Source organism: Podarcis pityusensis, assembly GCF_964106645.2.
Source record: "Podarcis pityusensis genome assembly, chromosome: 7".
NCBI lineage: Eukaryota > Metazoa > Chordata > Lepidosauria > Squamata > Lacertidae > Podarcis > Podarcis pityusensis.
The window spans coordinates 84,840,931-84,866,081 of NC_138031.1; the positions used below are offsets into that span (position 1 = coordinate 84,840,931).

Below are 25,151 nucleotides of genomic sequence, written 5' to 3' on the forward strand. Positions count from 1 at the left end.
CACAAGCTGGGGCAGCGCAGAAACGGAGATATTCTTGTAAGTTCTACATCTTTTGTTCTGGCAAATCTTTTCCAGGTGCTTGTCTTAAATTGTAAAATCCAATCCAGCGAAAACAATGGATTGTAAGTTGAGTGTGAGTGATGTCCAAGTGGGTTCTACTGGTTGGAAGGCAGGAAATTAGATCAGCAATTTTCTTTGCTTGTAGCTTCTCTCTGTTGACGGACTTTGAGCTTCATTTCCTGTCCTGCTTGGAGCATTGCCCACTTCTCTGTGTTATATTCTCTTACTTTTAGCTCTGCTGCCGCCTTTTCCTCCTCAACCCCCCACCCCCGGCTTCAGCAAGGAAAATGAAGGTCTCTTTGCCTTCCCAGCACATTCATGTGGTTATAAACTTGCACACACCCTCCAAAGGCCTGGCCAAATTACTGTCAAGTATTCAAACTTTAGTGTACAGGATGTTTCATAACTTGTTTTGCCTTGGGGTTTTATATGATCAACTTATATTTTTATATCAGTTTACAGCCATGACTTCTTCCTCAATATACTGGGTTTTGTAGTTTCCGGAGGGCAATACTCTGTTGATGATCCCTTGTCCTCTTTCCTCATATACAGAGAAATATTCATTTATTTCATGAAATTTATATTCCACTAGATTGTAAAAACCTCAAAATGTTTTACAAAGAGAAGAAAAAATCAGTAAAAACTTTTAAAACTATTTGAAACAATCAATAAAATGTTGTTAAAAAAAGAGAAACATTGGAAAAGATAAACTGAAGACAAAACACACATCAACATTCTGCATATCTGGGTAGGCTTGTCCAAAAAAAAAAAAAAAGTACATTGGTACCTCAGTTTTCAAACGTAATCCGATCTGGTAGACCATTCGACTTCCGAAACGTTCGAAAACCGAAGCATGCATTTCTGGAAGAATTTACTTATGGAAAACTCAAAATGGAAGCTGTGTAGCATGTTTGACTTCCGAAAAGCATTCAAAAACCGAAGCAGTTACTTCCGGGTTCTCAGCGTTCAAAAACCGAAACATTTGACTTTTAAGACGTTTGAGAATTGAGGTACCACTGTACAGTTAAGGTGACTGTCTGATGTCAGTAGGCAGGGAATTCCAAAGTGTAGGTGCTGCCACTTTAATACATTTTTTTTACAAATGCACTGTGGTCTAAACCACAGGGCCTAGGACTTGCCGATCAGAAGGTCGGCGGTTTGAATCCCCACGACGGGGTGATCTCCCGATGCTCGGTCCCTGCTCCTGCCAACCTAGCAGTTCGAAAGCCCCTCAAAGTGCAAGTAGATAAATAGGTACCGCTCCGGTCAGAAGCGGCTTAGTCATGCTGGCCACATGACCCGGAAAAATTGCGGACAAACGTTGGCTCCCTCAGCTAGTAAAGCGAGATAAGCGCCGCAACCCCAGAGTCGTTCACAACTGGACTTAACTGTCAGGGGTCCTTTACCTTTTTAAATAGGTTTTATGTGTGGTACCTGTAACAGTGCAAGTTCTGCAGATCGAAGTGGCTGAGCTGGCACATGTGGGGGAACATAATCTGGTTTTTAAGGACTTTATATACTCATAGTAACACCTTAAACTTGACCTTTTGGCAAACTGGCAACCAGTGCAAATCTCTGAGCGCAGGTACTATATGCTGACATTCCTGTCAGCAATTGTGCTACAGCATTCTGCACGGACTGCAGCTTCCAGATCTAGCATGAGGGAAGCCCCACATAGAGTACGTTGCAGTAATCCTGATCTATATTTTGCTCCAGGAGGCTTTTTTTGGTCAGAATCTAGTATATACTCCCAAGAGTTAACACTAAATACATTGCTTCTGGTAAGTGAGCCACTAGAAGGCCATGAAAATTTGTGTCCTGGGCTTTTTAGACTCGTCTACCCATCTGACCCATGGGACGCGGGTGGCACTGTGGGTTAAACCACAGAGCCTAGGACTTGCTGATCAGAAGGTCGGCGGTTTGAATCCCTGTGATGGGGTGAGCTCCCGTTGCTCGGTCCCTGCTCCTGCCAACCTAGCAGTTCGAAAGCACGTCAAAGTGCAAGTAGATAAATAGGTAGCACTCCGGCGGGAAGGTAAACGGAGTTTCCGTGCGCTGCTCTGGTTCGCCAGAAGCGGCTTAGTCATGCTGGCCACATGACCCAGAAGCTGTACGCCGGCTCCCTCGGCCAGTAAAGCAAGATGAGCGTCGCAACCCCAGAGTCGGCCACGACTGGACCTAATGGTCGGGGGTCCCTTTACCTTTACCCATCTGAAACCAAAGTGGCACATTGGGTTTCAGATGTGATTTCCCCCCGCCAGCTCTCCTACCCCACTGTAGGAGCTTTGGAGGGGATTGTATATTTAAGTGGGAAGGTAAATGTGAGGGGCTATGGGTTACAGTTCTTGGATTCCCTGACAAAGCAATCCTGAGACAATATATCTGGGAACTTGTATCTTCAGATGTGCTAAATAAGCTTTTTTTGGTTTCCCCAACCCACCTCAAGAACCTTTTTGCTGGCAATCTTTTCAGCAAGATCTTCTAACAGAGAGCCACAGCCAGCGATTTATTTTAGTGATGTTAGCGCTCCCTCTGCTGCACAATCTTTATTAAGAACTGGATTCTTTAATCCAGACAAAATAATACTTGGTGGATAATGTTAACATGGTAACTGTGTTTGCTTACATGATTCACAATGTCTCTCCCTTTTGTTGACATTCCCGCCCACCTCCCGGTGCATAGGAACAGGCATATTTCCTTTTCTTGTTCCATATTTTCTCTGTAAAATGACACACAGTGTGATGGTCCTCTTTAAACAAATAACAAAAACGGGAAGTATGGACAACGCTGCTGCTTCCTCATGTGAAATTCCTTCTTTCCTCATCTCTTTCATAATCACGAACAGCTGTAGTTTCTCATATTGATGGACCTCGTGTCTTTGTAAAGGGTTTATATTTTGCAGTTTGCAACATCCGTTCTCAGTTTAAACAGTGTGCAGGAGGGTTAAGACATGATGGGACAGTCAGAGTGGTAGACAGTGTTCAAGAGAGAATAGGAGCAGGGGCAGCTGTAATCGGGGTACAATAAAATTTATTATTATGTTTTTATTGTACTTTTACTGGTGTTAGCCGCCCTGAGCCCAGCTCTAGCCGGGGAGGGTGGGGTATAAGTAAAGTTTATTATTATTATTATTATTACATATGGGGAGAGGAAGTAGGGTTGTCCTTGCTGTCACATTTAGCAGGTGATAGTAGTGATCTCCGTGCCACGAAACACTTCATCCTGTGGATTTTGGCAGGTCACCCTACTGTTCACACTACACAAGAACAACTTGGGGAAGAGGGGGCAAATCCCTAGAATCTGATCCAAGCAGATCCATGTGTGTTGTTTGCTTTGGCATATCTAGGTTAGGTATAGGCTGATCATCACCACGCCCTAGATTTGTGCATTACCTCTGCTCTGGGATGTAGGCGAGACCACTCCTGTTCCCAGCTTCCTTGCAAATCCCACCTAGAGCCGGCCATTGTGCAGCTGGTCTACCTCCCCTTTCCTGTAGGTGGAGTTTCCCTAGGAAATGGCCTTGGCAGGAAGCTGCAGGGCGAAGTCTGCATTTCTAGGGGGGCAGAATACACACTCTCTGCTCTTTCCAAGCCCCCAGCTCAGGGGGGGTTGAGCGCTAGCAAGAGAAGCAGCTGTACAATCGCTGGCATTATCTGGAGAGTCTGATTTTCCTGCAGCAGAAAGGTAGAAATGGATCTTGCCTCTAAGGAAGGCTTTGTGTTCTTTTGGAGTCTTTAGACCTTTAGTCAACTTTCAGACCAACCCCACGTACAGAGGGGTTGAAATTTGCAATGCCACCATTCAGAAGAATGTCCTTGGCGTTATGTGTTCCGATATTGTGCTCTTTTTTTCTGCTGATGGATTGTCAGGAAGTTTCTACATTCACCATGCAGTATCAGATTCTGGAGGAAGTACAGCCTGGGACTGTTCTGGGAAGGCTGTCGGAAGAAATTGGCCGGACAGAGGGCAGTTGGGGAACCTTTCAGCTGCTTCAGTCTTCTGCGGTGTTTCCCATACAGATGGACTCTCGAGACGGTTTGCTGAGCACCACAGGGAGGCTGAACAGGGAGCAGCTCTGCCACCACAGAGACCCGTGTGTCCTCTCATTCAGCGTTCTAGCGGCCCAATACTTCACCCTGATCCATGTGGAGATCCACGTCTTGGACATCAACGACAATGGGCCTCGGTTTCCTCAAGCGGCACTGGAGCTGGAGATATCTGAAAGTGTATCTTTACAGACTCGAATCCCTTTGGGCCGAGCCCTGGACCCAGATGCTGGTTCTAATGCTTTCTGTTCCTACTTCTTGTCGCCCAGTGAGCACTTTGCCTTAGAGGTCACAGCCGGTTCTGACGGAACTCAGCAGGCAGAGCTGGTGGTCATTAAAGAAGTGGACCGGGAGCTCTACTCCTCGTTTGAGTTGGTCTTGACTGCAGTTGATCATGGAGTGCCCCCTAGATCTGGGACCACTGTTGTGACTGTGCATGTGCTGGACTCCAATGATAACAGCCCCACGTTTGCCCAGGGTTCTGTGTTGGTGGAGATCAGGGAAGATGCTTTACCCGGGACTTTTCTGATCAACCTCACTGCCACTGATCCTGATCAAGGACCTAACGGAGAGATTGAATACTCCTTCAGCAAACATGTTTCAGAGGAGGTGCTAAGAACGTTTGCTGTGGAGCGTCACACAGGCAGTGTCCTTTTGCAGCAGTCACTGGATTATGAGAAGAACTCAGCCTATGAGTTGGAGGTGCAAGCCAGAGACCAGGGTGCCAACTCCATTCCAGCTCACTGCAAGCTTTTCATACGTGTTCTGGATGTCAATGACAATACGCCTGAGATCCAAGTCACCTGGGCAAAACAAGCAGCCGTACTATCAGAAGCTCAACCCCAGGGCAGCTTTGTTGCTTTAGTGACAGCATTTGACCCCGATTCAGGCCGTAATGGGCAGGTGGATTGTTACCTCAGGCAAGGTGAAGAACACTTTGCCTTGAAAAGGTTCTCGCCTGGCAGCTACATGTTGTTAACAAATGCCCCCTTGGACAGGGAGAGCTGGACACAGCACCACCTGACCTTGCTGGTCCAGGACCGAGGGACCCCATTGCTGGCCACAACCAGACATTTCACTGTCCATGTCAGTGATGTCAACGACAACATGCCCTGCTTTGAAACAAACCATTATCATGTTTCCATTGCAGAGAACAGTGAGCCGCCTTCTGTTTTAGTTATGGTCAGGGCCCAAGACGCAGACTCAGGCCTTAATGGGAAAGTTGTGTACAGAATCCCAGATCCACTAGTTCTAGAGTGGCTCGCTATTGATGCCAGCACTGGGGAAATCAGGGCCCATGCGGCTTTTGATGCCGAGAAGATTACCAGCCTTGACTTTCTTGTAATAGCAGAAGATATGGGCCAGCCTCAGCTATCGGCCAACGTTTCCGTGACGGTCACTGTGCTTGATGTGAATGACAATTCCCCAGTGGTAATAAAGCCAGAGCTGGAAGGTGGCCGTGCAAGTGTCACTGCCCTTGTGGATCCTGACACTGGACATGTGCTGGTGCCCAAGGAAGAAGGGAGCTCCGAACTAGCCGCCTCGCTTAATGCACCCCTTCTGCTCACTATACTGGCAACCGATGCAGACTCCGGTCTGAATGGGACATTGCTCTACAGCATCCTGAGTGGCAACGAAGCCGGAATCTGTGTCCTTGATCCCCAGTCTGGGCAGCTTTATCTGAATGGTAGCAATGCTAGCAGCCTTTTGGGCAGGGAATGGGACCTGGTGATAGCTGTGAGTGACCGAGGCCCGGTGCCACTCTCCACCAGATTTCTGGTGAAGATCACATTCAAGAGGCATTGTGAGCGCATGCCTGATTCTTTCCCGGTGTCCCAGCCCCTCAGCCCCTCTGTGGTGACGGGGATCTGCCTTCTAGGGTTGCTTGCCATCTCTTTGGTAGGCTTGGGGCTGATTATGTCCCTGTGCAAAAGGGAGAAGCACGGCAGCATGGCATATAACTGTCGGGAAGCAGAGCAGGCTTACAGCCAACAGCAGCCGAAGAAACCCCCCAAACCCATCCAGAAAGCAGACATCCATGTTGTGCCTGTGCTGCGGCAGGAGGATGCCCAGCAGCCTCCGGCTGAGATAGAGAATCCATCGGAAGCTGCCTGGCTTAAGGCCTTGGGGGTACCATGCCACATGACCCCCACGCTGTACAGGACCCTCAGGAACCAGAGAAATTCCAGCAGCCTTGCTGAGCAGGCTCCTTGCTATGCTCAAAGGTTCAGAAGCCCCAGCGCCCGGGATGTGCAGCCCACGGATAAAAAACTGCTCGACTCCATCTTCTGGCCTAAAGACCACTTGTCGGGAAAGGCGAAGGCAGGTCCAGAGGAGGCTCCTAGTCGCCAGCACATCTTGAGAAGCCTTGTGAGGCTTTCTCTGGCAGCTCTTGCTGAGCAAGGCCCTGGAGGACAACTAGCCATGGAATCTGCCCCCGTCCAGGTAAGAGACTTCAGGACGGGAATAGGGTGGGTTGTGGGAAAGGAGTAGGTGCCACAGAATAGAGATATATAGTAATACATCTCTTATGCGTGGTGATGTGTAGTTGGCTATTGAAATAAAAAAAAATTATATTATGCTTCCTTTTCAGATTCACATAATTTTGTTTTCAAAGTGGTAGACAAGGCTCCAGATGCCAGCAAATGGATAGGCTTACTGAGGACAGCTGGTTTTCTTCTACTCTTTTTGCCTAACCTTGTAAAACAGGTTCATCTATTAAATATGGCTGATGGAGCGAGGAAAGAACAGGTCCTTCTGTTCAAGAAAGCCGTGACAAACTAGTCAGTAGGATCTGGCAGAATTGTATTTTTGCACCTGTTTCTGTGTTTTCTTTATCTGAGCAGTAAACACTTGTAACAGAAGTAGCAGGATTTATTTCTACCCCTCCAGCGTTGCTTACAGGGCAGTCCTGTGCAGGAGGTTTACTTGGAAGTTATGTCCCATGGTGTGTAACGGGGATTGCTCTGTATTACGTGTCTAGGATTTCAGCCTCAGATACGTCGCTCAGGTTTTACAAATCACTTTCCACAGAAGTCAGTCCAGGGGCAGCTTCTGTTTTGTAACTTCCTGCCACTTCACCTATCATCCTTTTAATCTGTATAGTGACAGATCCCAGAGAGACGAGGGACGAAAGGAATTGGGAGCCCAGGCTTCAAAACACTTAGCTGTGGCACTGCATGGCTACATCTTTGAGCTGCCAGTGGTGGGCAAGGGGTGAGATTTAGTTCCTCCGCTGTTCTATTCAGGGTTGCTAGATTTATAAGCAGTGCCAACCTACGTAGGCTTGCAACTAGAGTGTGCATTAGAAATTACTCAGAGGAAACTGTCCAACTTGGCAAGTTCAGCACCATTCAAACCACTGTAACGCTGCAGCGGTTGTCAGCTTTGCATGATGGGTGGTAGCTGCTGTGAGTAAACAGAAATGCAGATAGACACAAATGGCTTGTTTTCTTGCAGAGAGGGGAAGAGCACTAGACATTATAAATAGCTCAAGCGGAGCATAGGGGAGTGGGGATATCCTGTTAGGAAACAGCTCTGGTCAGGATTGTATGCGGATACCGGCTCTTCCTGTCTTTCAGCAAATCTCGCAGTTGTTGTCTCTGCTGCATCAGGGCCAAGTGCAGCCAAAGCCCAACCACAGAGGGAACAAGTACACTGCCAAGAATGCTTCTTGCAGGTGAGTTTTCTGCAGCTTATATGCCCAGCCTTGTAAAGCAGCTTTTCTCCTTCACTGGAAATGACTGGCCTATCCCTCATGTCCTCTAGAAACTTGCCTCCCTATCACAGGTGTTAGGTTTGCCCACTGTTTAATAGGTCCTGTACCTTTAAAGATAAGGGACGCGGGTGGCACTGTGGTCTAAACCACAGAGCCTAGGACTTGCCGATCAGAAGGTCAGCGGTTCGAATCCCTGTGATGGCGTGAGCTCCCGTTGTTTGGTCCCAGCTCCTGCCAACCTAGCAGTTTGAAAGCATGTCAAGTGCAAGTAGATAAATAGGTACCACTCTGGTGGGAAGGTAAACACCATTTCAGTGTGCTGCTCTGGTTCACCAGAAGCGGCTTAGTAATGCTGGCCACATGACCCGGAAGCTGTCTGCAGACAAATGCCGGCTCCCTTGGCCTATAGAGCAAGATGAGCACGCAACCCCAGAGTCATCCGTGACTGGACCTAACGGTCAGGGGTACCTTTACCTTTAAAGAGCCAGGCACTTTTGCTGAGAGGAAGTCTTCAGCAGAGGTGTAGCCAGTTCCTACATTTTTTAAAAGAGTCGACTGATAATGTGCTGAATGTATAAAGAACTGAATGTCTAACGCTTCTCTAATAATGAAGGTTGTATAAGGCACAGTACTGTGGTTTTGTTTATTAACAGTTAATGCAAGTTCTCTCTTATCCACTGCTGCTGTTGGGCATATCCCCTTAGGCTTGTTACTGTGGGATCTCTGCAAAGCGCAGACTAAGGACAATGGAAGGGGCAGGCACCCTGTGTTCGGTGAAGGCCCAATCACCTAAGATGCTTCTCCTTTTCCACAGGAACCCCAATTCAAATGTTGAGGATCTCATCACCAAGGAGGGCAGCGGCTGTGAACATCATGACTGGGAGCTGCTGGGAAAGGAGCTAGGAAACCTACTGGACTGCCCATCTGGTGAGATACCATCACTCATGTCTCCTCCGTCTCAGTGGTGCAGTCTCTGAAGCTGTACCCTAGCTGATCTTATCCTTTCACGGGCCCATCACATAATAGCTGACTAGGCACCCTTAGAGACACGTTTCTGTCTCTAATCCCTGTTCTGTGATATGCTACCTATGCTACCCATATGCTACCTAGGAAAAGACACAGGAAGAGTAGTGCATTGCTGGGATCCTCTTCCTAGTGATCAAGGTAGAATAATAGAATTATATAGGGTTGGAAGGGACCCCATCTAGCCCGACCCCCTGCAATGCAGGAATCCCAACTAAAGCATCCATGACAGATGGCCATCCAACCTCCAAGGAAGGAGGTAGACAGGCTTATCTATTTATTTAAAATACTCTCTTTTTCTCCAAGCTCAAGGTAGCATACATGGTTCTCATCCTCTTCATTTAATCTCCACAACAAGCCTGTGAGGTAGGTTCAGCTGAGAGGCAGTGACTCGTTCAAGGTCACCCAGTGAGCTTCAGGGATTTGAACTCTGGTCTCCCAAGTCTCTGTCCATCACTCTAACCCAGGCATAGGCAAATCACGGCCCTCCAGATGTTTGGGACTACAGTTCCCATCATCCCTAGCTAACAGGACCAGTGGTTAGGGATGATGGGAATTGTAGTCCCAAACATCTGGAGGGCCGGAGTTTGCCTATGCCTGCTCTAACCACTATACCACACTGGCTCTCTGCATAAAATCCTGAGTGCATAATTCATTCTGCTTCCGCTAGAAATGGAGGGGGCAGCAGTTAGGTCAACCGCTGATGAACAACAAAAATCTTATTGTGGTGTCCCCCCGACCCACAAAGCATTGGAAACATTAAGGGGTAGAAATTTGATTTTGATTTTAAAATGAGTAATGAGATTAACATGATGCAGAGTTTTGAAATCGGTACTCACATGGAATTACAGGACTCGTGTAGCCCCAAGTCTATCCTTATCAATGAAGCCTAATTTATTCTTTCCCCCACCCCGTAGGGCTGGATCTTGATCAGCTGAACGTGGAAGACCCGGCATGGATGGCGAGGCTGTCCTTTCCCATCTCAACTGACTACAAGGACAATATTGTCTCACCAGGGGCACTGCCGTCTCCACTGAGCGAGGAAACCACAGGCAGAGATGAACCTCACACTTTTGCAACCTTTGGCAAAGCAGCTGGGCACAAGCCAAACTCAGAAGAGACCAGGCTCTCCAGTACCTTCCTCTCAGAGATGAATACACTTTTTGAGAAGATCTTGGCTCAGAAAGTCAGTCCCCAGGTAGATTGATGATTGGGGCTCTTGAGCAACTCTCAGAATGTAGCGAGCCCCAAGATCTGACTAGAGATGATGTGGGGGCTGAAACGGACAGTGCTTTGGGCAACAGAACTGGCAATTGCAGTAGCAAGGAGACCTTCACCTCTTCCGGAACAGCTACTAGCGGCCAGTCCTCTTTGTTCTTACCACATCCCTGCTGCAGGAAATCAGCATACCTCTATGGGACAATGAAAGGCAAACTGGAGTATAAGGCTCCCTGCCCCCCCCCCCCCCCCGGCCACTATTTAATTATTTTGAATTGAGTGGGAGCAGGAGCTAAGGTAAGGAAATGCTGCTTCTTGGTCAGGCACTGAGTCTCCAGCAGGTGCTTCTTACCTATTACCAGGCTTTAATACAACAATGAAATTTAGAAGCTGCTGCTTGAGTCCGTTATTTATTTATAATAAAAATAAAACTCTCAGGAACCAAATTCTGTTCTTTGAATTATTCAGTCTACCTCCCAAACTCCACTTCCTGTTTTTATTCTATTGCATTAAAATTTCCTTCCCATTAGAAAGAAGGTCCTTTCGCTCCCTTAAGATTCTGAAACGTCGCTAAAAATCTCCTTTCCTTTCTGAACTGAAGGGGAGAACCAGCAGAATTCCTTGTGCAATTAACAAATTCAGTAAGCTCAAATCTGTTAGAGAAAGAAGACTAGGGCAGACTCCTTCCCCAATTTCTGACTACAGTGTGAAATCGCTTGCCTGATTTTCAGAAACCATTTATGATTGTATCTCCTTTTTACATGGGATGTGCAAGTCCACATCTGCTTAACTTCAGCACCAAGTGCTTCAAGACTTGGCCCTCAAAACTGCAGTCTATAGGCTCCCCGTGTTCATTTTGCGGATGCAACATTTGCTTCCATGGTGCAAGGGTCACTCAGCAGGAACCCTGTATCCTGACTCCATTCACAGGTGGATAGCCTAGGTGGATAGCCTCCACTGTATCATTATGCTGTGGGCAAACTGTCAAATAAGAAGTTATACATTTAGGAAGAGACGGAAACAGGTGCCAGCTATGCCCATGTGATTTGCCTCTTAAAGGGATCACTGTGGCAGCCAGTAACACAGCCACCATCTAGAGCAGAAAGTTTCTCATTAGCCATGTTATCCAACTGCTACTCCTGAAGACCACGCTAAAGACTGCAGCTTGAGGTTATCTGGGAAAGCTGTGGTAGGCATGCAGTTTGCAGAGCTATTTGCTGCATCCCTAAGGCTTCCTGTGCTCCAGGAGTGAAGCAGGCCAAAAGCTGGCTGTCCAAAGTGAGAAGCCGGCAGCTGATCCAGGAGCTGAAGGCAAGGGCTGGATGAAGAGGTTTTTGCTGCCAGTGGTGACTGGTCCCGGATCTGTGTAGCTAAGTGAGAGAGAATATCACATAATTATCACAACTGCAGTAGCCAACATTTCATTCATTCTCCAGTAAGCCCCCCCCTCCCAACTCAGTACCTGCTATCTCCTCCTGTGCCATTACTTTGATTCTCTCCTGTGCAGCCTTGGAGCCAGCAGCTGCTGCTTCCTGGTAACGCTGTCTTGCTGTCGGTGAGTTCTGGGAGACTCCAGTGCCCTTTTCATAGCAAACACACAAATGAAAGTTGCTTGAGAAATCCTACATGCAAGTACATGTGTATAAAGAGCATTAATCATCCACTCCAATGCACCTGAAATGCAGTATATTATTATTTTAGAACCATCCAATTCAAGGCAAAAGACCATGCTTCAGCTGTAAACACTGCCCTGGGCCTTTCCACATGCACTGCCTTTTAAAAAACTGCAAATTCTCCAAAGCCAGATCTATCACTATGCATAATTAAAAAGAAAAACCCAGCTGCCAAGGCTTATGTTCACTTTAAAAATACCTAGATTGTGGCAGATACTGGGGCTGCCATTTGTTTTAGTGAACTGAAGAATAGCTATCAAGGAACAAAGAAAGCCTAGCAAAAACAGGCATAGCAGCTCATGGATCTTGTGTTTGTGGCCAGATAGAAAGCAAGAGGAGCAGTTAAACAAGACAGAAGTACTGTTTTTGGGGGACAGGAGACGGGTGGGTGTGGAGGACTCCCTGGTCCTGAATGGGGTAACTGTGCCCCTGAAGGACCAGGTACGCAGCTTGGGAGTCATTCTGGACTCACAGCTGTCCATGAAGGCGCAGGTCAATTCTGTGTCCAGGGCAGCTGTCTACCAGCTCCATCTGGTACGCAGACTGAGACCCTCCCTGCCCGCAGACTGTCTCGCCAGAGTGGTTGCATGCTCTAGTTATCTCTCGCTTGGACTACTGTAATGCGCTCTATGTGGGGCTACCTTTGAAGGTGACCTGGAAACTACAACTAATCCAGAATGCAGCAGCTAGACTGGTGACTGGGAGCGGCTGCCGAGACCATATAACACCAGTCTTGAAAGACCTACACTGGCTCCCAGTACGTTTCCGAGCACAATTCAAAGTGTTGGTGCTGACCTTTAAAGCCCTAAACGGCCTCGATCCAGTATACCTGAAGGAGTGTCTCCACCTCCATTGTTCTGCCCGGACACTGACGTCCAGCACCGAGGGCCTTCTGGCGGTTCCCTCACTGCGAGAAGCCAAGTTACAGGGAACCAGGCAGAGGGCCTTCTCGGAAGTGGCACCTGCCCTGTGGAACGCCCTCCCACCAGATGTCAAAGAGAAAAATAACTACCAAACTTTTAGAAGACATCTGAAGGCAGCCCTGCTTTTAATTTTTAATAGGTTATTGTATTTTAGTGTTTTGTTGGAAGCCGCCCAGAGTGGCTGGGGAAATCCAGCCAGATGGGCGGGGTATAAATAAATTATTATTATTATTATTATTATTAGTTGCACAGACTGCAGTAGAATGCCTTGACTGAGCCAGCTGAGCACCTCTTCACCTAAGCATGCCAAACAGCTAAACTTCCAAGAGCAAAAGAAAGGAATTTTCATGTCACCCATGAACAGCCTACTTTTACTTCTGAACAGTACGCATAACTCTCCAAGCTGATGTTCACCTCTGTCAGCCCAGCAGCAGTGCCTTCGTCCAACAAACCCACGGCTTCCTGCGCATTTTCTTTCTTGTCTGCTCTTGGGCAGTGGCGGAGGAGGCACTGAGTGTAGTGGTGCTGGGCCATGGGGTGTCCCTGGCGAGCAGCCCGCTGGTAGTAGAAGACTGCCTAGAACAGAGAACAGGGACACTACTACACATCCTATAAACTGTGCTCCTGCCAGACAAGCAAGTGTTCCTCCCTGCTGGCTTCAGTCCCACACATGATTGGCAGGAAAGTGGCCTGGCATGTTAGCCCCAACCCCACTGCAAGGAAGAACTACTACAAAGTGGAATACCTGCCTGGGGGAGGAGGGGGCAGCAGCTGGAGACTCCTTCGGACAGCCCTGACATCTTTCTCTCTCTTGCTGAATGTTTTAGCTCTCTTGTGTGAAAACATTGGCTCCTTACAGGGTAGCTTTTGACTAAGCTGCAGGCCCAAGTTGCATAATGCAACTGGAGGCTCTGCTATAATGTGGACATTAAGTACCTCTACTGAGGTTCTCTTTGAGCTTCGGCATAATGGAAGATTCTTCGTAACTGAATAAATGAGTTTCTCTTGTCCTGGAACACTTGGGAAAGGCGCAACTTGGAGGACCGATATTTCCTGCCTAGAGCCTGACCTCCCTTTGAGCAAGGACGCAAAAACAAAGGAAGCTCAGGCAGCCTGGAGCAGGAGATGAACTGGGTCACTGCTGCAGTTGGAGTGGCTGTCCCCTACCCCCACCTCCATCGTTATGGCAAATGCTCCACTCTAGCCTGCCGTTGCACATAAAGCTGTTTTGTTGCTAGTTTCTTATGACAATGAGTTTCTTATGACAATGACAATGGCTACAGGGATAGCCATGCTCTCTTGGGATCAGCTGGGAAGACTATCTGGGAAAATCTGAGAATTACCTACAATGACCAGACACTGCATTAGGGGATATTTCCAGCCCTACCTGAAGATGCTGGGGATTGACTTTGGGAACTTTCACATACAAATCCAATGTCTGTGATGAACTGCAGCAAGCATCCCACTGCAGGTCTCTGGGTTAAAGCTTTTGACTCAGAAAGAGAAACAAATTATGTCTCCCAACACATAAAGTTTCCCCACACTCTCCTTCCCTCTTGTGCACAGCAGCAACACACAGGCCAAGAAACAAATGGGAATAGAGGACCTTGGCCACGTTCTTCTTGGTGCCTCTTCCATGTTCATAGCACAATCCCACATTAAACTGGGCTTTGCTGTAGTTCTGATCTGCAGCCAGCTTGAAGCAGGAAAAGGCCGTTTTCCACTGCTTGTCATGCATGTTCTCAAGCCCTGGGAAAATAATGTAAAAACAGTTGTGCAAATTCTAACCTGAGATGGTGATTGCACCTATTATCAAAGAGAGAATACCCTCAGGAGGACACTTATGCTTCAAACTATTCGCTAATTCAGAGGCTATCCTGCAGTGAAGATGAGGCAGGCAGTGGCAATTCAACATAAAATGTACTGATTCCAGTACCTCCTGTTTTGCACCTTCAAATTAATTTTCAGACAAGTTTCCACTGCACTACACTACATCCAGCAAGTCCTACTATCTCTGTTTTACAGCTAAAAACACACAGAGAACAGTACGTACTCAGGTACTTAAGGTGGCACGCAGCAAAAAATTGGACGCAGTTACGCAGCAAGCAGCTGGTCATGTAACTTCTGCAAAGTCTTCCTTTAATCTTATTTAACTAGGCAGGACATGACAATAGTGAAATAGGATGCTGTTGCAAAAAAGTACTCTGGTGAAAAAATGTTCAAATGCACCACACTCTCACCTACTTATCTAGTCATCACGGGATGAATGCTTTTTCTTATTTAAATGGGAAATATTTCACATGTCAATTCATGTACCCAGGCACACATTGAAAGAAACTACCTTAAAGCACAGCTCCTATGAAGCTCTTTTGTATGAAGTCACACCTTTGGTACATCTAGGCTTGGCATCTACTCTCAACAACAGCAGTTTTCATTGAAAGAAACCCCCCCCCCATGCCTTCTAACTTGAGACCCTTTGAAAATGTAGGTTGCTGAGGAATGAACCTGGGACTTTCTGGATTCAACACATGCTCTCTATCATTGCCACAAACCATTGAGCCGTGACGGTGAACCTTTTCCCCAGGTCTTCCCTAAACCCCCCCCCCATGGCCACCCATCCAGCACTGCACACAAAAATGGCCATGACTGAATCCAAAGTGCACAAATTATCCCGCCCCCCCCCCCCCCACGGACAGAGTGCGAAAAATTATTAATTATTATTTCCACTCTTATAAATCAATTTCTCCCTCAAGATAGTGCAATTAATTCATTCCATCCAATTAATTCATTTCCCCCCTCAAGACAGTGCAAATCACATTATTAATTCTTCCATCTCCTCTTCCCCGCAAACCCCCCCCCACAAAAGAAAAAACTCTATAAAGGTTTATAAATCATGGTTTCTAATTAATTCATTCCCTCCCCAGCCCAGCCCAGCATGTTAACTGTCTTTGTTATTATTTCAAGCTCCCACTGTATTTTAAGGCTCATCAGAAGGATTTTTGAGTTTCTCCCTGCTGCTGTGATGCTCAGGGCTCATTCACACTTCCTTCTGCGCTGCACTTCCTAGAGGAAGGTCTGTGCTTTAAAGTGCCAGGTCTGAGCACTCCCCCTCCCCCCAGTTCTTTTCCTGCGGAAACCTGCTCTTTTAACGCTGAAGCAGAACGAATGGCAATTCTGAGTTTTCTGCGGATTGCTGTTTGCTCTGATTCAGCGGTTAAGGGTGGGTTTTCATGGGGAAAGTACTGGAGCGGGGGGAGGTGTATACAAGATAACTGGCTTATACAAAGTTAGACTGGGTCATCCAAGAGAATGGAGCAAGCTAAGGTGATTTAACCAAAGACCAAGGAAAGGTTTAGCCATATAAAAAGGGGGGCCAAGAGGGAGTTTTTGCTGCATCCCAGAACAAACAGCTCTGCTCTCCCAGCAAATGTTACAAGATAAATCTATGCAGAATACTTATGAGGGCTGAGTAAACTGCATAAAACTGAAAGGAAAGGGACCTACAGAACGCTGTGCTAGATAAGTCCTTTCTCTGGGCCTGAGTCATTGCCCTTTTTAACATAAGTAAGTGGCTTAAACCTCTAGTATCTCTGTCAGGTCTATGACACAGTTGAAGACAGAAGCCCCTGCCTGACGAAGACTGGATAAGTAACTCTATAAGCTGTTACCAAGGATGTTTGATGCCACGGAAATGCTGGCTTGAAACACCTGGTGCACTTGAGAAGCAGCTTCACCAACAGATGACTCCTCTTCCAGATTACCCTGCACAGGAGAGGCAAAAATGAAAACCGTGTATAGGTTGCCCATCTGTGGACAATCCTCTCTTTGCACTAGCTTTCACATTACAGGCATCTTCCCCACCTACATGCGTTTGAGAAAGGAGGTTTGGAAGAAATGATTGTGATGGAGTTTGGTGGATTTGGGGCAGAGTTTGGCTTTTTAGATGGTGCTCCCCATTATATGCAATTTCACATATAGGAAATCCGCATTTTGTGCAGGCATTATGTTCCAAACCTGCACATTCCGCCCCTTCTGTGACATCTTTATGATGTTTTGGGGCTAGTTCCAGGTTCTGTACCAAAGAAATGCTCATACTGTGTGGCAATCCTACAGTCACCAGACATTTGGAGTGAGAATTAAAAGACTGTCCTTTCCTAATGACTCTTAACCGAAGGATCACGAAAATAAGAGAGGAAGAAGTGGATGGTTTTCTGGAGCAACTGCGGCAATTTGCAAGTGGACAGATAAAAACTATTTCATTCTCCCACTTGTGTTGAACACAAAGTCTGATTTCCTATCACTGCTGAGAATATCAAGACTAATATACTGATAATCATATCCTCCAGCAGGAGACTGGACAGGTGGAGTCATTTCCTGAAGTGTAGACTTGTCACTGGGCTTTGGGAAACTGCTGGTCAGAATGTTGCCATAGCAGTGACCCCGCAGTTCAGAGGTGCGAACTGACAAATGTCACAAGTGGCTGTCCTGGCATTTTCACACTGCTTTGGACTGCAGACCTTGGTGACATGAAATATGCTATCCTGGCTGTGAATTTGGTACTCTTTACAAATAAAATAATATACCAACTCCATGTGAATAGGCCCCAGCTGGAAAGAAGGAACTCAAAACTCAACAGAAAGATAGTGTAAGAGATCAGTTCAAAATATCCAAAATTGCCATTATCCTTTCTTTCTATTGGAGATTCCTTCTTTACCATGTTACATGTTTGTTGCACAATTATTGTAGAACAGAACTGTACTGCTTACACACATAAACTGTACTACTTTTCTAGAATGCATGCTAAATTTGCAGCAGTAGAAGAAAATTGCTCTCGGAGTTTGCTTCAGAACTGAATTGTGGTTGCATGTCTGTGCGTTAACTGACCTACATTTAAACAAAGGTCCCATTCTTGTAAGTCTTGATCAAACTAATTTTGCAACTGGGGTGTTTAGTCAAGATTCCCTGGAGGAATTTCCCTCAACGATTCTTGGGAACTATAGTTCATTAAGGGTGCTGAGAGTTGCTAGGAGACTTCTATTCCCCTCACGGTGGTTCATCAATCAATCCCTCTTCCCAGGGGTGTCCTACCAACTCTTAAGTCACTGATTATACTACGTCCACTGATTATACTTCATCCACTGGATCTACTAAGAGAAGACTTGGAACATGTCACAGAAATCAGGTGGCAGGGTGGTGGTGGGGGAGGGAAACCTCTTCCCAAGCCCTGGAAAACCACATTAGTGGGGAGATGGTCTAGGCAGTTCCACCTGTGGCACTCATAACTTACTGGCACTCAAGACTTTACATGCAGCTATAGCAAGAGCAGCTCTGCTTGATCACAGGGTTCACTGAGTCCAGCCTCTCTCAATCTGGTACTTGCAATGAACATTTGGAGAATCTCTTATCATCAGATAAGACATAGCCATTTGAGGTACATTTCACTTCCTGTCAGATGTTTAGAGGGCTTTTTAGGTGATGTATACACAATGATTTTTTGCCCTCTTAACTCTTCAGTATATCCCTTATTTCTTGACGTTAAAGTCAACACTTTAAAAGAAGATTTCAGAAAGTTAGCACATGCTAATTTTACTGAAGCCAAGTAAGTGTTTTATTTTTTCAGTGAATCTTTAGCAAATCTACAGAGTCAGCAATTTCAGTACTGGAATGATTTGGTGCCATCAGATGGCAGAAGTATATATTACAGGATACTCTTCATCTTGTCGGGATTCAGAGGTAGGAAGGACTGTTGCCAGAAAGCAAGATGGGTTAGTCCTTCCTTATGGAAAATTAAAAATGCTTTTGTATCAGAAGCTATAAAGCCTGGCTTGATAATAATACAAAAGATATGAATGCAGCTCTCTGGCATGAAAAGTGTGCTTCCAGATTTGGACCCAGAAATTACCCACCTGTCCCTGGCCCCTGTGAGCACCGGTGGAGTGCGGGTAAGCACACCCCCTTCCACCCTGCCCTGCCCCCATTCCACCCTTTTAGTGAAGTGTTTAGAGACTTTTGGGGTCACTTCCAGGTTTGGCATCGTTCACATGTGCATGATTGGGCATCATTCAGACGCGTGTTAATCGGTCATTGCCCGTATTTTCCTTTTGTATGGTATTTTGAGTGCAACATGCTGCAGGAAATAATAATACAGTGGTACCTTGGTTTGCATATGTCTTGGTTTGAATACGTTTTGGCTTACAAACACGTCAAACCCGGAAGTGCGTGTCCTGGTTTGCAACCTTTTTTTGGATCACAACCCATTTTTTTGGCTTACAAACAACAATTTTTTGGAGGCCCCATTGGCGAAATCGTGCTTTGGGTTACAACTTGTTCTGGTTTACAAACGGACCTCCGGAACGGATTATGGTTGTAAACCAAGGTACCATTGTAACAATAATAATAATAATGACAACAACCTGAATTCAAGAGTACACAGCCACAGCACTGTGTGAGCTCTTGCCCCAGCCTTACTCTCCTTGCCTCTTTCATCAATCCAAACTTCTACAGTCATGATTAAAACGCGTCTTGTATCTTTAAACATGATTTTAGTAAAACTGGAAATCCTAGTAAGGCACTAGGTGAAAAATTCCCGAACCATGTGTCTCAGGCCTGAACAACCTGGCAGACACAGCAAGGCTGTTGTTTAAAGTTCACTATCCAGTTCCATCTCCAATCTCGGTTGTGACACCATCATTTCCCCAAGTCTCTGTTTTTCAGCCCACATCTACTTGATACCACTTAGCTGAGACACCACCACTCTCTGTTAGATATTCTCCTTACCTGGACAAGCCTACTTCCTGCTATTACCATATAGCTTCTTCTATCTGTACAGCCATGTGAGCTTTCCACCTTCTTATCAGATACCACTTGGTCTTCTCTGTCCTGCTTTTTTAAAGGTTTCAGTCACTTTCACCTATCCTTCCCTTGGGTTCCTGTATCTCATCACACTAACTCAGGCTTCCTCAAACTCAGCCCCCCAGATGTGTTTGGCCTACAACTCCCATGATCCCTAGCTAGCAGGACCAGTGGTCAGGGATGATGGGAATTGTAGTCTCAAAACATCTGGAGGGCTGAGTTTGAGGAAGCCTGTACTAACTACTCAGCCTCCTTCTGAGGCTCTGCTCCATTCTGAGCTGTTCCTGGGCAGCCTTCCCCAATGTGGTGCCCTTCACATGTTTTAGACTAAAACTTGCATAATCTTGGACCATGGGCCATGCTGGCTGGGGCTGATGGACACTGAAGTCCAAACCATCTGGAGAGTGCCAGAATGGGGAAGGCATAGGAATTTTAATCCCAGCCAAAGTTGGTATTTTCTTCTTCTTTCACAGAAGCTGGAGAACGTTCTGTTGCTAGCGGCTTTATCCCCTGAACAGTTGGAGCATGCACATTGTGTGACTGCACATCAACCAACTGTTGTCAGATGAGTCAAGCCAAAATCTTTAAACACTTTTTATGTCAATGTATACAGTTTGCATTAAGTGAGCTGTCTCAATGTTTGGCACATTTCAAGAGACAAGGTATACCTGCAAATTCTGGGTAACAAAAGGAAATGTGGACAATACCGCTTCAGTAAACAAGCCAAGAGTCTTCACCTGGGGTGGTGCTAGTGATCATGGCCCAAGACTGTGTTGCCTTATAGCTCAATCTACGTAGGCATATCCATTTCTTACTCTCATTGTACAATCATGTCAAGGTAGGAGTTCCAAAGCAAACATTAAAATATGTGCCTTTGCTTCTACCCTGAATTTAGTTGGTCTCAAAGCTATCATGGATGTCCCTGAAGTATACCAAAATGTACATGAAATCCACATGATACTAATACGGCAAGTGGTATCAAGGTTATGCAGAGAGTGTGTTCATGCTTTCGAAAAATTAAAGACCCTTCCCTAGCTCATTATCTCTTACTTTAGAAACTCTGAGCTAAATTCATGCTAAAAGTCAAGTCCCACAAAAAGAAAAGAGGAATTACCTGCAAGCGTAATAGGCACGAGTCTGGTTCAGAACCTGTGCTGGATAGGAAGAGGATGTCCCCTGCAAATAAACAAAAAAAGATAAGGCAATGACCGTCTAGGCCTCAACACCGAGTTGCCTTCCCTGCCATAGTTCTGGTTGCACAGATCTGGAAGTTGCAGCTTCCTCTCCTACTCTTCTGTTAAATCAGCAATATTTTGTGATATGCCTTACAGCGGACAGCTCTCTTCTACGTCCCTTCAACTAACTTTCACTCTGAATAAACCCACTGAAATTAACAGGTTTAACTCAACCTTATCCATGAATTTAAATGGGTCTATTCTGACTCAACAGTCATCCTGCTCATCTTTCAGAGCTCAGTCAAATAAATAATTTGTCCAGAACCGTTCTTTGCACAACATGGGCAGCAACCTGTGGCACAGATCATGAAAGTGGAATAAGGACCAAGACTCTGTGACACATTTGGACAGAAGCAGGAGAGCCCAGTCAGGTACAGCACTATACTTAGGCCTATACTGCTGCCTGTCTCCACAAAAGCTCACCAGACTGGGATGAAACCTGTGGTTAATAAGGGGGTTCCTTATTAGCAGTTGTGTGATTAGATGGGCACGCTCCTGCGCCTCCACATTACCTTAGTGTAAGAACACGTGCTTTGCATATAGCAGTCCCAGGTTCAACCCCTGGATCTTAGAGGAGGGCTGGGAATTGCTATTGCAGAAACCTTGGAAAACAGTTGCCACCTGGAGAAGACAGTACTGGGCTAAACAGTAATTAGTAAGGAAACTTCACTGGTTCATAGAAACAGGATTTCTCTCACATTAGCCACAAGGCTACTGTACAGCTATACCCACTCTCTCTACTGAATTGTAGAGATTCTGTAATGACCCAAATACCTGTTGATTACAAGAACCCCAAATATATTTTAATATTCCCTTTCACCTATGGCCAGAAGGTAATTACCATAATGTAAACAATTTTTCTTCTTAAATTGCAGCTATTTGTGTTACTAATAGTTTATTGATGACTATGTTGCTCATCTTCAGGGGACGTGGGTGGCGCTGCGGGTAAAACCTCAGCGCCTAGGGCTTGCCGATCGCATGGTCGGCGGTTCGAATCCCCGCGGCGGGGTGAGCTCCCGTCTTTCGGTCCCAGCTCCTGCCCACCTAGCAGTTCGAAAGCACCCTTAAGTGCAAGTAGATAAATAGGTACCGCTTTCTAGCGGGAAGGCAAATGGCGTTTCCGTGTGCTGCACTGGTGCTGGCTCGCAAGAGCAGCTTCGTCACGCTGGCCATGTGACCCGGAAGTGTCTCCGGACAGCGCTGGCCCCCGGCCTCTTAAGTGAGATGGGCGCACAACCCTAGAGTCGGACACGACTGGCCCGTACGGGCAGGGGTACCTTTACCTTTACCTTTATGTTGCTCATCAGTTTGTTTCAACAAGACTTTAAACTTCCTCTTTTTATAGACATTTTTAAGTCCCACTTTCTCCTTTCATTAAAAGTATGAAAATAAGGGTGATATATTCATTCTAACCTGTCTTCCCCATTATTTAACAACCCAAATAAGAACAAATGCTTTTGAAACACAAGGTACTTGACTGGAAAGTTCCATAAAGCAGCTACTGATTGGAAAGCCCACAAGAGAATCTCCTGTTTAACCAGAGACATCTCAGGCAACCATGTCCCAAGCCAAATTCTCTCCAGGCTTCTGCCTCAGAACAGGCTGCTTGCAAGACTTGCTGATTTGCCTGTCCTCGTTTACAGCTGGCCACTACCCCATGCCTTCTGACGTGTCTTTGCATTCTAAAATCAAGATCTGTACCTGTTTCTGAAACATGTTGATATTGTTTTGGCTGTGAAGTTTTGCTAGATGGATTCTTTGGTGCATAGCTGGAGTCGTCTCCCACGAAGAAATGTTGTTCCTCTTTCCCACTGGAGCAAGCAGAAGGGGCTGTGGGAGGGACTGAAGGAGAGGAAACATATTAAAAGTACATAGGATGCTGTCTCAATCCCTATTTTACAAAGAGAGATCTTCAAACATCTAGGAGTCTTTACAATTCTGATACAATTTTGCTGCTGGAGTTTCAAGTGCATTACATATAGCTGAAGAGTGTGTGTGTGTGTGTGTGTGTGTGTGTGCGCGCGCGCGAGCAGTGTATTCTTCCCAGCACATGATGCTCTAGACTCAACTGTGCTATTCCCTAGCAAGCTTACCTGAATGTTGACTTTGGGGCAAAACAGCAAGATGACCCTCCAAATGGTAAAACCCAACATCTCCTCCACCTGGTTGCACAGAGCTCAGCCTTCGAACATGCTTCACCAACTCCACAGCAAGAACAGCCAATGCACTCTAACAAAGGAGAGCAAGGATTAGGGACTATCAGAACAGCTTTGTTAAAGGCTATATACAACTCTGTTCCTATTATAAAGACACCCTGGCTTCTGCCCCCCAAAGCGATCATTCTCTTCTACCATGCAATCATTCCAGGCCTACTTACCAAGGTGAAGGATGTGCAGTGATGCAAGAGGTTCCCACATCCACAACTTCTGTGCTGCTGGTGCCTACCATGCCGGCTTCAGAAAGAAGGACAAGAAAAGAAAACGGATATGGAAACCAGAAAATAAGCTTGCATTTAATTCAGCCTGCACCAAAGCTTTGGAGAAAAGGCTATGTGTGACTTACTCCACAATCTACACTCAGACACCACCTTTTCTTGTGGACGGGGTTACCCGCCACTCAGTTTTCATATTAATATTCATCTAGGTTTCTCCTGTATGTAAGCAGAGGTAGAAAAGTTAACTGAACAATTTTCTTTTTCCCCTATGAACTATTCACCCTATGTTTGCTTCGATTTAGTGTTAGGTGGATCCAGAACAATAGCACTGGAAGCTCTGGGCAAGTGTCCAATGTATAGTGACGTTTGAGTCGAGGACATGCTTTCCATCTGTGAACTTGTGTAAGCCTGATGCTGGCTGTGTTCTGCCTCTCCAGCATGGATGTAATTCAAGCTGGAGCAAAATGCAGATTTCTAGAGGATGATGAATTTTTTTTTTGGATTTTAGATTGCAATTCTGTACTCATGATCTCCTGGATATGGCAGAAACCCCTTACCGCCCCCCTGCCATGGCAGCAGAAGATGAGATACACTTTAAATAAATAGTTTATTTTTTAAAAAAACTCGGTAGAGAGAAAAACAAAACAAAAAAACCTCTGCCTACCCCTACACCTCAAGCCACCCTCATGATGCAGTAAAATACGATGCAAACCAGCACCCAGTTACAACATACCACCAACAGCCTATGAACCCCACAGAGGGAGATAACTCAAATGCTGGAGCTATTACTTTCTTGCCTCAGGGTGTGCACACTTAGAAGACACAAGGGTGATGGTATGTAGGGAGAAAGGGCACTCTGCACAAAGCAGCCTGTCAGAGCACATAGCTAACACTCCTTTAACTAGAACCCAGACTTGTACCTTGCCTTGGAACTCTAGACACAAATATTCAACAGCAACTCCCACTCCACCTCCACAACTGGAAGAAAGTCCCCCACAAAGGTAAACAAAGAAAGGCAGCAACCATGCCTCAAGGTATTGTTTCTGCAGCTGCCCCCGTGGGCAGTTGCACGTGCCCTGAACATGCTTTTCAGCACTGTGCTATATGTGTATACTGTGTCTTGGCCAAAATGTATTGCTTTAACACTGTGCTCTACCAATAGCTGGGAGCAGTGTCTCCCACAGACAGTAACCCCACACCTAGGACAGTATCCTGCAGGTGAGACAGGAAGGCATGGACTCAAGTGCAGGCCTGGAAAACTGTCCCTGCATGTGCAATGTTCCACTCGAAACCCCAAAGGGATAAGGGGGAAGTTCTGTTTAACTGAGAAAGCCAAAAACAGTAATCCTTCACCTTACATGCATTTGACTCATGCTATCTCAACAATACGATGTTGAAGGCAGACAGGTAAAGTTCAAAGGAAGGCAGGTAGCTTAAAAGATCTCTCTGAACTGGGTCCACTTGGCGCACCAACTTTGGAATACTCTCACAAGATCTCATGGGACAATCTGACTTTTGGGGGGGATCTCATGGCAGCACACCAAGCAGTCCTTGCTCCCCAAGCAAGGCGGAGATCTTAAAAGCTATTTTAGCACCAGGTCTGCTTTGGCAACCCAGTGTGAAAAAAGTTTTAAAGCTCTATGCTTTGCTTGCTGAGCAAGGCCCACTCAGCGTGCCAGATCTGGGAGTGCTGGGGATGCTCTCTCCCCACCTCCTTACTCACTAGCCATGGGGCGGATCCAAGGGCTTGATGTAACCAGGGCTTTTTTTCAGCCAGAACTCACCAGAACTCAGTTCCGGCACCTCTCTGGTGGGCAGCACTGCCATTATAGGAGAACAAGGGAGGCATTCATGGTGAGTTCCAGCACCTCTTTTTCTAGAAAAATAGTGCTGCGTGAAACCCTTGGATCTGAGTCCCATGTAAGATGAGGGAATATTGTATTACAGTTTATTTTATGGTTTACATCTA

The 25,151-nt window shown here is 46.2% G+C and overlaps 2 protein-coding genes across 2 annotated transcripts in view; one reads left to right on the forward strand and one right to left on the reverse strand.

Annotated features, from left to right (window-relative positions):
• PCDH12 (protocadherin 12) lies at window positions 1-10,511 on the forward strand. Its single transcript, XM_081014680.1, has 4 exons — window positions 1-6,551; window positions 7,688-7,785; window positions 8,639-8,751; window positions 9,765-10,511. Exons 1-4 carry the CDS (start codon window positions 3,852-3,854, stop codon window positions 10,052-10,054), a joined length of 3,201 nt encoding a protein of 1,066 aa, XP_080870806.1. The 5' UTR covers window positions 1-3,851; the 3' UTR covers window positions 10,055-10,511.
• The window catches only part of DELE1 (DAP3 binding cell death enhancer 1), a 19,513-nt gene continuing 4,821 nt past the window's right edge, over window positions 10,460-25,151 (reverse strand). The window contains exons 3-11 of the mRNA XM_081014901.1: window positions 23,126-23,201; window positions 22,842-22,977; window positions 22,450-22,590; window positions 20,628-20,689; window positions 16,330-16,423; window positions 14,268-14,410; window positions 13,076-13,237; window positions 11,528-11,645; window positions 10,460-11,435 (exon numbers count right to left, since the gene is read on the reverse strand). Coding sequence (XP_080871027.1) covers window positions 11,188-11,435; window positions 11,528-11,645; window positions 13,076-13,237; window positions 14,268-14,410; window positions 16,330-16,423; window positions 20,628-20,689; window positions 22,450-22,590; window positions 22,842-22,977; window positions 23,126-23,201 — 1,180 coding nt within the window. The 3' untranslated portion in view covers window positions 10,460-11,187. The remainder of the gene's footprint in view (window positions 11,436-11,527; window positions 11,646-13,075; window positions 13,238-14,267; window positions 14,411-16,329; window positions 16,424-20,627; window positions 20,690-22,449; window positions 22,591-22,841; window positions 22,978-23,125; window positions 23,202-25,151) is intronic.